The sequence below is a fragment of the Neomonachus schauinslandi genome, chromosome 4 (assembly GCF_002201575.2).
Source record: "Neomonachus schauinslandi chromosome 4, ASM220157v2, whole genome shotgun sequence".
NCBI classification, from domain to species: Eukaryota; Metazoa; Chordata; class Mammalia; order Carnivora; family Phocidae; genus Neomonachus; species Neomonachus schauinslandi.
Genome location: NC_058406.1, coordinates 32,423,789 through 32,437,045, shown reverse-complemented (window position 1 = coordinate 32,437,045; position 13,257 = coordinate 32,423,789). Strand labels below are relative to the sequence as shown.

The following is a 13,257-nucleotide window of genomic DNA, read 5'->3' as shown; positions in this document are numbered from 1 at the left end:
GGGGTTGTCCCCAGTCCATTTTCTCCTTCTTCTGTCATTAGACACCCCCGGATTTTCAGCTGGGCACTTGGTTGCCCATACAATGAACTACACTTCCTGACTTTCCTTCCAGCTAGATGGAATGGACCATGTGAGTAAGTTCTGGCCAATAGGACATGAGTGGAAGTAGTGCGTCCTAAAGGCAAATGGAACGTCCTTGCTTTCCCCTCTTCCTTTTTGTTGCCTTAAATGTGGATAAGGGCAACATGTTAAAGATGCTGGAGCAACGAGATAAAGGAATCTAGACTCCTGTTACACTGATCCACCATACCCATCCTGGACTGCTTATGTCTGCTCTGTCAGGTAGGAAAGAAACCTTTTCCTTTCAAAAGACATTGTTATTCAGGGTTTCTGCTCCAGCAACTCAACCGACATCCTAATTAAGAGGGTTGGTCTAAATACCTGGGTTCATAAAACTGCCTCAGGCCTGTTCAGTTCTGTGACCCTGCAGTACCCACTACATAATAGGAGGTACATATTTTTGGGGAAATGTGTTCACAATTACAACTGCTGTGACTTAGATTCTTTACAGGGAGATGTTTACATCTCATAAATGTTCTTATTTCCCTTTTTATTAGAAGTAGCTTGGCAGAAGATATCACTGGGTTTCAGCATCCTCTGGTCCATAGCTTCAGAGGTGTAACACCTAGCAGTGTACAAATGACCTCCCTGTCGTCCTCTGGGTTTCTCAGCTATTCACAGTTACTCCGATGTTTTGACATCATTTGAAACACAACATGTATTTCTGGGATTTATTTTACCCATTCTGCCCTAGGATATTAAAACCCAAATCTTAGCTGCTTTCTCTCTTATTCTGCCATTTGGACTATTAAGAAATTAATTTTTTATTTTTTTTTTTTTTTTTTTTAAAGATTTTATTTATTTATTTGACAGAGGAAGACACAGCGAGAGAGGGAACACAAATGGGGAGTGGGAGAGGGAGAAGCAGACTCCCTGCCGAGCAGGGAGCCCGACGCGGGACTCGATCCCGGGACTCCAGGATCATGACCTGAGCCGAAGGCAGTCGCTTAACCAACTGAGCCACCCAGGCGCCCAAGAAATTAATTTTTTAAAAGGTGTATTTATTTATTTGAGGGCGGAAGAGGCAAAAAGAGTGGGAGAGAGAGTCTTAAGCAGACACCCTGCTGAGCATGGAGCCCCATGTGGGGCTTGATCTCACGACCCTGAGATAACGACCTGAGCTGAAACTGAGAGTCAGATGCTTCACTGACTGTGCCACCCAGGCGCCCCAAAATTAATTTTTTTTAAGATTTTATTTATTCATTTGCGAGAGAGACAGAGAGAGAACAAGCAAGGGGAGAGGCAGAGGGAGAGGGAGAAGCAGACTCCCTGCTGAGCAAGGAGCCCGATGCGGGACTCGATCCCAGTACCCTGGGATCATGACCTGAGCCAAAGGCAGACGCTTAACCATCTGAGCCACCTGGGCGCCCAAATTAATTTATTTTTAAAAGTGAGATGATAAGCTATAGAAAATTTGGGAAGAAAACCCAACTCCCAATATGATCAGTATTAAAATGGTGTTGTATTTTCTTTTAGTCTTTTTATAAACGCCTTTTGTTTAGACACTGACTACATTAAAATTTCAGTCTTACGCTCTTTCCATTTATTATATTGTAAGCATTTCCCTGTGCCACTGTCTAGTCTTCAGGGCCCCCGTCTTTTACAGTTGCATGGGCTTCCATCAAGGGAGTATAATATGCTTGACCTAACTAGTTCCTGTTGCTGGATACTCAGACTTCTCTGTAGTGGTACGCACGGTTGGAAGAGTATGCTGATGCAGTACAGCTGGTGAGGGCTTGGAGCCTTCTCTCACCATTGCTGGCTGGCTAGTTGGCACACCTCTGGTTCGGTCAGAAGCTCAGTGGGCCAACTTGCCTGAAGAACATGTGGATTTTCTAAGTTTATTTTTGGCTTTATTAACTACTAGATCTATGAGGCAGCACAATATTCATGTTCCAAAATTTAGGGACTTTTTTTTTGCTTATGTTTAAGCAAAACCAGATAGACTTTTCTATTACTTTTCTTTCAAAAAGGAAGGAGTTTGTTCCTCTGGAAGAGTGGTTGGGAAAACGTGGAAAAAACAAGCATTGTCTGTAAAGGTCAGAGCTGGGATTGGGGGAATGAAAACAAAAACGAACCTAGAGTTTTGACAATTCCTTCCATTTTCTTTCCTAAAGCTGTATTTTTAACGTTGGATGGCACATCAAAATCACATGGGGAAGCTTTTATAAAAACATTGATCCCTAAGTCCTATCCCCATAGATTCTGATCTAACTAACCTATGTTGGGGCCCAGGCACATGCAGCTAGGGTTACTACCCACTGTCCTAAAGGCAATGGGCAAATAATGTGGAAAAATATTCAGCCTCACTAGCCATCAAAGAAATTTAAAATAAAATGACAAATACTTATGATTATAAGTGAGCATTAAAAATAATAGAATATGTTGAGCAAAAGAAGTCAGACACAAATTACATGAGGTAAGATTCTATTTAAATGAAATTCTAGAAGAGACAGAGATCAGAAGAGTGGATGTCTGGGAGGAGATGGGGGACACAGGAGATATAGATTAACTGCAAAAAGTCCAGATAGAACCTTAAGGGACAATGGAAATGTTCTGGATCTTGAATGGGGTAGTGGTTATGTGGGTGCATACGGTTGCCAAACATAAGACTGTACGTATATAAATCTGTGCATTTATTATATGCCAATTATACCTCAATTAAAACAAAGAATATTGGGGAAAATTTCATCAGAGCCCTCCCCCTAAAAGCAGCACCCAATGCTAATGAGGATGTGGTGTAATTGCTACTCTTATATAATGATGGCAGAAAATTTGGGTGGGATGCTTCTGAATGTTTGTCAATACATTTTAAGATCCAGAGTTCCAGCTTTTTGACCAGTAATTCCACTCCTGGGAATTTATTCTATAAAAATAATGTTTTAAACAATAAGTATATATATGTATATACTTATATATGCACACACAAATCAAAATACTTTTTTTCTGTGTTATTCTGAGTAAAAATATCATTCATAGAACCAGTGAGTAATTTTTAACTCAATTAGGACTGTGCTGTGAGGGTTGACTCCAGCAGGCCTAGAATTGACCTGAGCTGTTTTGCTAAAGTTCTTGCTTGGCACTGACCACTGGTCAAGAAATGAAATATGCCGATTAGAGCTGCGTTGTTTTGTAATCACAGGGATGAGGAGTCTGATGGCAGTTGGCACCAGGCTTGTCAGCACTGTTTACTGATAACAGTGAGGCTGATGATTTGTACTTGGTCTCAGCGAGACCTCAAGAAGGCTCTGCTGTTGAGGCTGGTTACATAGCAGAAATATGCTCCCATGACCAGCAGAATATAAAAAAAAAATCTCAGCTGAGACTCCATGTGGGGATCCCTGGTGGTGAGGTGTTTGGTGCACACATTGGTAGTTCCTGACCTGAGAGAGGAGGTGCATCCCAGCATGGCCCTGACATAGGGAGCACCGTGGGGCACCTGCCGGACCTCTCAGGGACTGTCTGCTGTGAGGCTGCTGCGGAAGGCAACGCATGTCCTGACTCTAACTCTGTTGTGCTACCGTATCTTTCTCCTGCAATGCGCTGTACCTTTGGAAGCACCGTCACTGGGTTCTGTTAGTCATCTTTAGCAATCAGATCCTGTTTAACTGCCGCTATTAGTGCAAGGGCACATAAGCTTCATGAAATATTATGTTCTACAAAAGTAAGCAAATTCAAAGACTGTAGCAACAAAGTACAATGCTTACAAGACAACATTAAGAGGAAGAGAATATAAAATGTTATCCAAGCTACGATAGTAAAATCATAAAACTGTGTTTATTGACAGAGAGACTAAGAGTGAACACAGGAAGGATTCTGGGTAAGCAATGTGTATACACATTAGATTCGGTATCGATGCACTTGGCAGGCATTGTGGCATTTTATATGCTCTGGATCTAGCACTTCATTCTTTCAACCCCTTCTAATACCAAGGTAAGATGTGGAAAGAGCACTATATTGGTTATTAGAGGATTGAGTTCTAGCCTTAGATTTGTAAGCAGCATGAATTGAACCATACATACTCCCCTGGCATGGTTTCTACATTTCTCAGTAATATGATGATCAAAGCAAGATAAGGAATACCAATGACTCTGAAAAATACTCTATACAGCAGTAAACAATGGTTTTTAAATCATTATTATTAATACCATCAACATAGTTGGTAAGCAAGAATACAAAAGAATAAGAAATTTCAGCCTAATAGAAGGAATAGAGCAGAAGACTACAGAGCTGGGAGCAGAGAGGTGGATCATGGAAAAAGAACTAAAAATAAATAGATATAATAATAGCTGTGTGCTAGACATTGTTCTAAGTGCTTTACGTATTATTTATTCATTTAAATCTCACAACAACTTTATGAGATAAGTACTGTTATTTTGTCCATTTCAAAGATGAGGGATCTCAGGCACAGAGAGGTTACATAACTTATCCAAGGTCACACAGCTAGTTTCTAGGAGAACCAGGATTTGTACCTACGCAATATGGCTCCAGAGTCCATACTCTGAACTACTATGCTGCATTCCAGAAAGGAGGACAGCAGGAGGAATCTGGTGGAATGATGAGCAGGGAATGGAAGAAAGAGCAGGAAGTTCAGAAACACATTTTTTATTGAGCACCTACTAGATACTGGAGACTATGGATAAAAAGATGCATAAGACCATAGCCCATGCCCTTGAAAAGCCTACACTCTGGTGAAGAAGACAGGTAGTAAATCATATTATTTCAAAATAATGTGGCAAGTTCTGAAATAAATACAAAGAGGCATGTACCAAGGGCTATGAGGATACAAAGAATGAGCACTTCAGGGGCACCTGGGTGGCTCAGTCATTAAGCGTCTGCCTTCGGCTCAGGTCATGATCCCAGGGTCCTAGGATTGAGCCCCACATCGGGCTCCCTGCTCCGCGGGAGGCCTGCTTCTCCCTCTCCCACTCCCCCTGCTTGTGTTCTCTCTCGCGCTGTGTCTCTCTCTGTCAAATAAATAAATAAAAACTTAAAAAAAAAAAAAAAAGAATGAGCACTTCGCCCAGCCCAGGCTTCTTGCAGAAGGTGACTCCAAGTCTAAGAATTACGAGTTGAAATGAGGAGTTGAAATAGGGAGAGGGTGGTCCAGACTGAGCAAAGTGTGTGAGGGGAGAAAAGCATGAAGGCAAATGAAAAGGGTGTATTTAGGGAAAAGCACGAAATCCCTATCGAGAGGGAACTTGTTTTTGTTTACCTCACATGGACATCAAGCTGGTTCAAAAATTGCCCATATTCTTCATAGAGCGCTTTCTTCTCTTGCTGCAACGCAGATATCTTTTCTGATAATTCTTGGTTGCTTTTGAGATGCTGAAAAACACTTTTTTTAAAATGAGACTATTCTGTGCTGCAAGGTTAGACGTCTGAAAACTACATTTCCGAGACTCTTGCCAGCAGAGTTCTAGTAAATGAGAGGCACTTGCACACAGTTTGGAAGGCACTGGGGCAGGGCGGGGAGAGCTGTCCTTCTCTAGCACTAGCAGGGAGGTGACCAGGCAGACAGCAGATGAGACATTTGCAGGGGCTTCAGGGAGTGTTCCTGCAAATCTCCCACTCTGGGTGGGTTTCCCTGGGATTTCTAAACTTCTAGAGTTACTGAAAGCAGGCCACAGTTTTTTCTGACGTTCTCCTCACCCTGGCATCTCCCTTCTAACAGTTTGTAAGCATGTTATTCCCTGTGTTAAATCCTTCCTTGCTTGAGATACCTAGAGTAGATTTTGCTTTCCCGATAGACTTAAGGGGTAAAATGCTAGGCACTCAGTAACTATTAGCTATGACTTGGGTTTATGGGAACAGCAAAACTGAGAAGTGCATCTATTTCCTTTCTCACCTCTTCCGATTTTCTTTTTTCATCTTCCAGTTGCTTAAGTTGGGCCTCCTGTTGCTGGATTCTGGATTGTTGCTGAGAACAGGTTATTTCCAGTTGATTCCCTTTATCTTGTAAGATTCTCACTTGCTTTTGTAGCTCTTTTACATTCTGATCCAGGAGTTCCCTGAGGGTAATTAATGTACATTAAGTCACACTGGATTTATGAAATTCTTTGACCTAAAATTGTTATATCATCACAAGGGATTTTACTGGTTCAATCAGGTAGGGTATGTGTCCATAAAATAAAGAGGCCAACACAGGGGACCTCCTTTATGACAGATGTTTTGCTTAGTTCTCTCTCTCACTCACCAAAACAATCCTACAAAGAGGAAATAACTTCCCTTATTTCACAAAGGAAGCCTACAGAGAGGTTGCATTAACCTGCTAGGACAAGATGAACGTAGGGCTCTAATCCCGAATCCTCTATTCTTTCTCCTCGTCCTCACTGCTTTCCAAGTTGAGTCCCTTGATCTTCTTGGTTCAATACAGGGTTGTCAGTTACAAACACTGTTGATACTAATGCACACATGTTAACGCTGCATGAGCTGAATCATAAATGAGCCTGTGTTTGATGAGGAAGCTCATCCTTTTTCAGAAGGGCCATATACACCTAACTCCTTCAGAGGGAATCTCATCAGACTACAGTTTGTGGAAGAGCTTCTGAGGATTTCCAACAAGGCTCTTTGGATTTAGGAGATTATCTAGAAGAATATGATGAGTATGATGGAGTAGCACCTACATGCTAGGTCACTACTGATATTGGACAAATGAGGTCACTTTCTCTAACTTCAGTTTTCTGAAAAACCAATGGATTACTGGGAAAGATTGATATTTGAGACATGGGCCTCATACCTCTCAGCCTCCAGCACCTCCAATTCTTGTCACAGTTCCTGATATAAGTGAAGGCTCTACAAGCTTACCTCCTACCATTGACATCCGCCCCTGCACCAGCACCGCCCCCTTCACCTCTGTTTTCATTTCATTCATTATAGACCTGAGCAATTCCTGCCTATTATTGTCTACTTCTTCTTTGGTTCCATTCTGAATTTCTGATCAAGGGGCCAGACTAAGAGATAAGCTTTGGAGCTGAAAGGGAAATCTTAAATTGCTAGAGCTATAGAAACTTGAGTTATCTGCAATGGAATTTAGGAGTTGGAAAATGGCATTGAAACATAGCAAGTCAAAATTTAAAAAGCAATCCATGAATGTGTTAGAAATTAATTCCCATATTACATATAGTTTGAGCAAAGACTAACAGATAAACCAGGTATGCCAATGAATGAAATTAAGAAGGCTCTCCGCTCCTCTCCATTAGACATATAGCCACATCTTCTGGTGCAGTGCCAGCCACGTCCCTGCGACACAATGGTCAAGGTCGGAGTAAATGAATTTGGCCATATTGGGCACCTGGCCACCAGGGTTGCTTTTAACTCTGGCAAAGTGGATATTGTCACCATCAATGACCCCTTCATTGACCTCAACTACATGGTCTACATGTTCCACTATAATTCCACCCACGGCAAATTCCATGGCACAGTCAAGGCTGAGAACAGGAAACTTCTCATCAATGGAAAGCCCATCTCCATCTTCCAGGAGTGAGATCTTGTCAACATCAAATGGGGTGATGCCTGTGCTGAGTATGTTGTGGAGTCCACTGGAGTCTTCACCACCATGGAAGGCTGGGGCTCACTTGAAGGGTGAGCTGAGAGGGTCATCATCTCTGCCCCTTCTGCTGCTGTCCCCATGTTTGTGATGGGCGTGAACCTTGAGAAGTAAAACTCCCTCAAGATTGTCAGCAATGCCTCCTGTACCACCAACTGCTTTGGCCCCTCTGGCCAAGGTCATCCGTGACAATTTTGGTATTGTAGAAGGACTCATGACCACAGTCCATGCCATCACTGTCATTCAGAAGACTGGACGGCCCCACTGGGAAGCTGTGGTGTGATGGCCAGGGGCTGCCCAGAACATCATCTGCTTCTACTGGCACCATCAAGGCTGTAGGCAAGGTCATCCCTGAGCTGAATGGGAAGCTCACTGGCACGGCCTTCTGTGTCCCCACCCCCAACATGTTAGTCACGGATCTGACCTCCCGCCTGGAGAAAGCTGCCAAATACAACGAGATCAAGAAGGTGGCGAAGCAGGCATCGCAGGGCTCCCTCCAGGGCATCCTGGGCTACACTGAAGACCAGGTTATCTCCTGTGACTTTCACAGTGACACCTACTCTTCCACCTTCGGGGCTGGGGCTGGCATTGCTCTCAGTGACCACTTTGTCAAGCTCATTTCCTGGTATGACAATGAATTTGGCTACAGCAACTGGGTGGTGGACCTTATGGTCCACATGGCCTCTAAGGAGTAAGAGCCCCCTGGACCACCAGCCTCAGAGAGAGCAAGAAGAAGAGAGAGGACCTCAGCTGCTGGGGAGTCCTTGCCCCAGCTCATCTCCTGAGAATCTCCTGACTTCCACAGTTTTCATCCCAGACCCTCTAAAGAAGGGGAGGGGCTTGGGGAGCCCTACATTGTCCTGTACCATCAATAAAGTATACTGTACCCAGCTAAAAAAAAAAAAGGAAATTAAGAAATCAGTAGATTGATGACTCCCTGTCTCCCCAACAGCCTCAACCTCTCAATCCATTCCTTACATAGCAACCAGAGTGCTCTTTCTACATCACAATCTCATCATATCATAAAGTCCAAGCACTTCAATAGAGCTTGTCAACTAGCTTACCTTTCTAGCTTCATTTTCTTGCCACTCGCTCTACCCCCAACATTTTGTTCCAGGCAAAATGAACTTTTTTCATTTCCTGAAATAACTCATCCTCTACCCTTATTTCTCCCCTGCAACTCCAACCTTTTCCTTATCTTCCTCTTCCAGGACTTTCTTCCCCTAATATTCTCTATTGAGCCATCTATCCCAAACACCTCACACTCAGCTTAAATAGCTTTCTTTGAGCAAGGCTTTCTTGAGCTCCCTAGACCAGATTAGGGGTCTCTGCTATGCACTATCACAGCATCCTAAACCTCCCTTAGTATAACACTTATCATAAAGTCCATGTACAAGGATATTCGTTGCAGCATTATTTGTAACAGCAAAAATGTCTAAAAAGCATTTTACATAAATTATAATACATCTGTGTAACAGAATGCTATACAACTGTTTAAAATAATATTATGGAACTAAAAATCAAGGGTGGCTGGGTGACTCAGTCATTAAGTGTCTGCCTTCAGCTCAGGTCATGATCCCAGGGTTCTGGGATCTAGCCCCGTATCGGGCTCCCTGCTCAGCAGGGAGCCTGCTTCTCCCTCTCACACTACCCCCTGCTTGTGTTCCCTCTCTCCCTGTCTCTCTTCTGTCAAATAAATAAATAAAATCTTAAAAAAAAAATAAAAATAACAAACTTAATATATGGGAATCCTTAATATCTAAATTGGAGTTGCTTTCCTCCAGAGATAATTTGGGGAAGTCAGGAGGCTGCCTACTGGGGAACACTTCAAGATTCAAACCTGATAAATACAAAAATCAATTTCATTTAGTTTGCATATTATGCCAATCGTGTTAGAATTAGAAAAGCAAATCCCAGAGTATCATATCTCATAGGTCATCCAGTCATTCAAGAAAATTGACTGGTGCACAAAGTGTGTCTCAGAGCAACAGAAATAATCCCTGCCTTTGAGAATCTGACACTCTAGTGTGAAAGGCAAACAAGAAAAACAAGTAGAATACAGTGTGATAAGAAGCTGTGTAACTGAGTTCACTTCAGTGGGAAGACTGAGGAAATGCATGGGTACACTGACGTTGCTGGTAAACTCAGTGGTTAGCCCAGGTGAAACCGACATCTTTGTTCCTCTTACCTCTTGTGCTGTTCTTCCTGATATTTTTGCTTTGTTTTAGCTTCATTTTCCAGTGCTTCTTTTATCTTTTCCTCTAGTTGCTTCTTCCCCAAAATACAAGTGTCAGAGAGACAGACTTTTTGAGCATGTTCTAATTTCTGCTGCAGATCTAAAAATTTCATGAATAAAACATTAAGAAGAGTTTGACCTTTTTTCCAGTTAGGGAAATACCCTATAAGTAACTAGCAAACATCGTGCTAACAAACAAATCTGGTCTAAAGTAAAGAGCATGGCCAGATTTATTTTAATTTTAAAATAAATTACCTAAGTTTTAGGATATGTGATACATTCACATAGTTTAGTGTATGCTTGTGTAAACCAAGTTATATAGTGAAAACTCCTTCCCATTTCTATCCTGTCTTCCTGCCAGTTTTCCTCCACCACATAGGTAATCACTGGTGTTAGTTTCTTGTGTATCTTTCCAGAGATTTATTTACGCCCACATAAATAAAATTATATACAGTTCTCCCCCATACACATATGTTTTACACAAATGATGGCATGTCATACATACTTATGCACCTTTTTTTTTTTAATTTTTTTTGGGGGGGAGGAGCAGAGGGAGAATCTTAAGCAGGCTCCACCTCAGGGCAGAGCCCCATATGGGGCTCGATCTCACGACCCTGAAACCATGACCTGAGCTGAAATCAAGAGTCGGAGGCTTAACTGACTGAGCCACCCAGGCACCCCTGCACCTTGGTTTTTAAAAATAACAATACATTTGGTGATTTTTCTGTATTATATGATTATGTAGAATTGCCTTCTCTTTTATAGCCGCATACCATTCTACAATAAGGATATACTATAATTTATTTAAGTAGATTCCTACTGATGGGATATTGAAATTGATTCCAATCTTTTGCTAATACAAACAATTGCTCTAGAATAAATTATGAGATATGAATTTGCTAGGACAAAGGTTATTATTTGCTTGTTTAATAGATAATGCCAAACTGGCTCCATAGGTATTAGGCCAACTTATACTTCCAACAGCAATGTGTGAGCATGTCTAGTTCCTTCACAGTGTGGCTAGATTCACGATAAGATTTTAAAACAAAGCAGAAGTCTCCTACAAACCATTATTACCTATTAGCATATCACCTAGCACCAGTAATACCTTCTTCAATGCATTGGTAGAACTAAAAATAATACTTATGAATTTGAAAGAGAGATGTATAATTTTATTTTAGAATTTACATGTTAGATTAAAAGAATCATTAAAAATTTTTTTGTTAGATAAGTCTATTTTTGTTTACCTATTTTTTATAAACCCTTGTGTCACCCAAAATTGTGACACAATTTTGTATGCTATGTACTGGTACATAGTAGATGCTCAATAAATATTTGTTGAATGACTAGTTTTTAGCAGAATAGCTATTGTCTCTCGAATATATTCTTGATGTGACAATGCATACTTTACAACGGTTTGGCACCACATTCCCCACAAACATTCACTGAATGCCAGTGGATGGCAGTCGTTTTTTAAGAGCAGGGCTTTACACATCAGTCCTAGGTCCTTGCAGAGCCCAGGAGCCACAGGAGAGGTGAAGATGCAGATTGATTCAAGGTCAGTGGCAGCGGACAGCCAGTCGTCTTGAGGCCAACTCAAGTTCATTTGAGCTGCCTCCACTTGGTTCTACTTAGGGAAAATGCTTCCTTAAAGATATTCACTCTTAATTCCACAAATGACAATATGACCCTGTTGGCTTCTCTACCAAGGACATATGCAAAAGTTTGAACCCGTCACCCAATTTAAGAAAAGAACATTTCCAATACTTTTGAAGTCCACTCTGGGACCTTGTCGATTATCCCCCTTCCCTCTCCACTTGAGAAAACCAGTATCTTGAATTTTGTATTAATCATTTTCTTGCTTTTTCTTGAATATATAATCTATATAACATGGGTTTTATTGTCCACCATTTTGACCTTTATATCAATGGAATCATACTGTGTTTTTGGTGATTTGGTTTTTATTCAATATATGTTAAACTACAGCATGTACCTATAATTCATCTATTTACACTGTTTTATGCCATTGTGTAAGTATACAGTTTATTTATTCTACCTTATGTCAGTGGACATTTGGGTTGCTTCCAATTTTCTGCTATTTGGAACAATGTTTCTATATAAATGATTTTATTCCTATCTCCTGACACATATGTGCAGTATAACACTTTCTCTAGTCTTTATGCCCACTAGTAGAAGTGTTGGGTTGAATGATATATATGTCTTTAACTTGACTAAATACAAATGCCAAATTGCTTTCCAAAGTGTTTATACTGGGGTGCCTTGGTGGCTCAGTTGGTTAAGTGTCTGGCTCTTGATTTCAGCTCAGGTCATGATGTTGGGGTCCTGGGGTCAAGGCCCACATGGGGCTCTGCGCTCAGCAGGGTGTCTGCTTGAGGATTTTCTCTCTCTCCTCTCCCTCTGCCCCCCCCCCACTCTCATGTGTGCTCTCTCTCTAAAATAAATAAATATATCTTAAAAAAAACCCGAAGTGTACATACTAATTTATTCTTCCAACTGCAGTCAATATATGAGTCCTTGTTGCACAAAATCCTCACCAATATTTAGTACTATCTATATTCAGATTTTTTTTAACTAAAATTAGATTTTCTTACTAATATGTAATTACCAACTACTTTTTAATGGAGTAATAACATACAGAAAGTGCTCATATCTTAAGCATATTGAATAAAGTTTTACTTAAACAACCACCTCTCACATCAAGATATAGAATACTCCCAGCACCACAGAAGATTCCCTCTCATCCTCTCCCAGTTAGTAACCCTCATAAAGATAACCACCATCCTCTGATCACAGCTGAGTTTTTATCTATTCTTAAACCTCATATAAATAAAATTACACAGTATGAACCCTCTTGTTCTGGTTTCTTTAGCTCAAAATTAGGCTTTTGAGCATAATTAAGATTGCTGTCATCTACTTTTTGATGTTTGTTTTATATTTATATGGTCTGATGAAATGATTTATTTACTTATTTTATGATTTTTTTTTTATGTATGTGAGATTGGACTCAAACCCACAGATCAAAATGTGCAACTGTTACGTACTACTGCCACCTGGTGTTAGACAGTCTGAAAAGCAGGGGCATTATTCCAAAACGTCCATTTCACAACACAAATCCCCCCCCAAATTACAAAGTAAAAATCATATAAACAGATAAATGAGAGGAGAATCAATCTTTTAAAAGTTGAAAGTATAAAACAAAGTCAAATGGCTTCAATCAGTTCTTTAAGTTCATGTTATAGCTTCAATGAAACCTACCTTTTAAGTTCACACAGTTTAAAGAAACAAGAGATTTACTGGAACTGCAGGAGCAGGTGAAGTCAAAAGAGAGGAC

General features: G+C 40.9%; 1 protein-coding gene across 1 annotated transcript in view; it reads right to left on the bottom strand.

Annotated features, from left to right (window-relative positions):
• Positions 1 to 13,257, bottom strand: part of CCDC30 (coiled-coil domain containing 30) — a 58,962-nt gene that overhangs the window by 18,076 nt on the left and 27,629 nt on the right. Inside the window, exons 7-9 of the mRNA XM_021684432.2 lie at positions 9,858 to 10,011; positions 5,969 to 6,131; positions 5,336 to 5,448 (exon numbers count right to left, since the gene is read on the bottom strand). Of these exons, the coding sequence (XP_021540107.1) occupies positions 5,336 to 5,448; positions 5,969 to 6,131; positions 9,858 to 10,011 (430 nt within the window). The remainder of the gene's footprint in view (positions 1 to 5,335; positions 5,449 to 5,968; positions 6,132 to 9,857; positions 10,012 to 13,257) is intronic.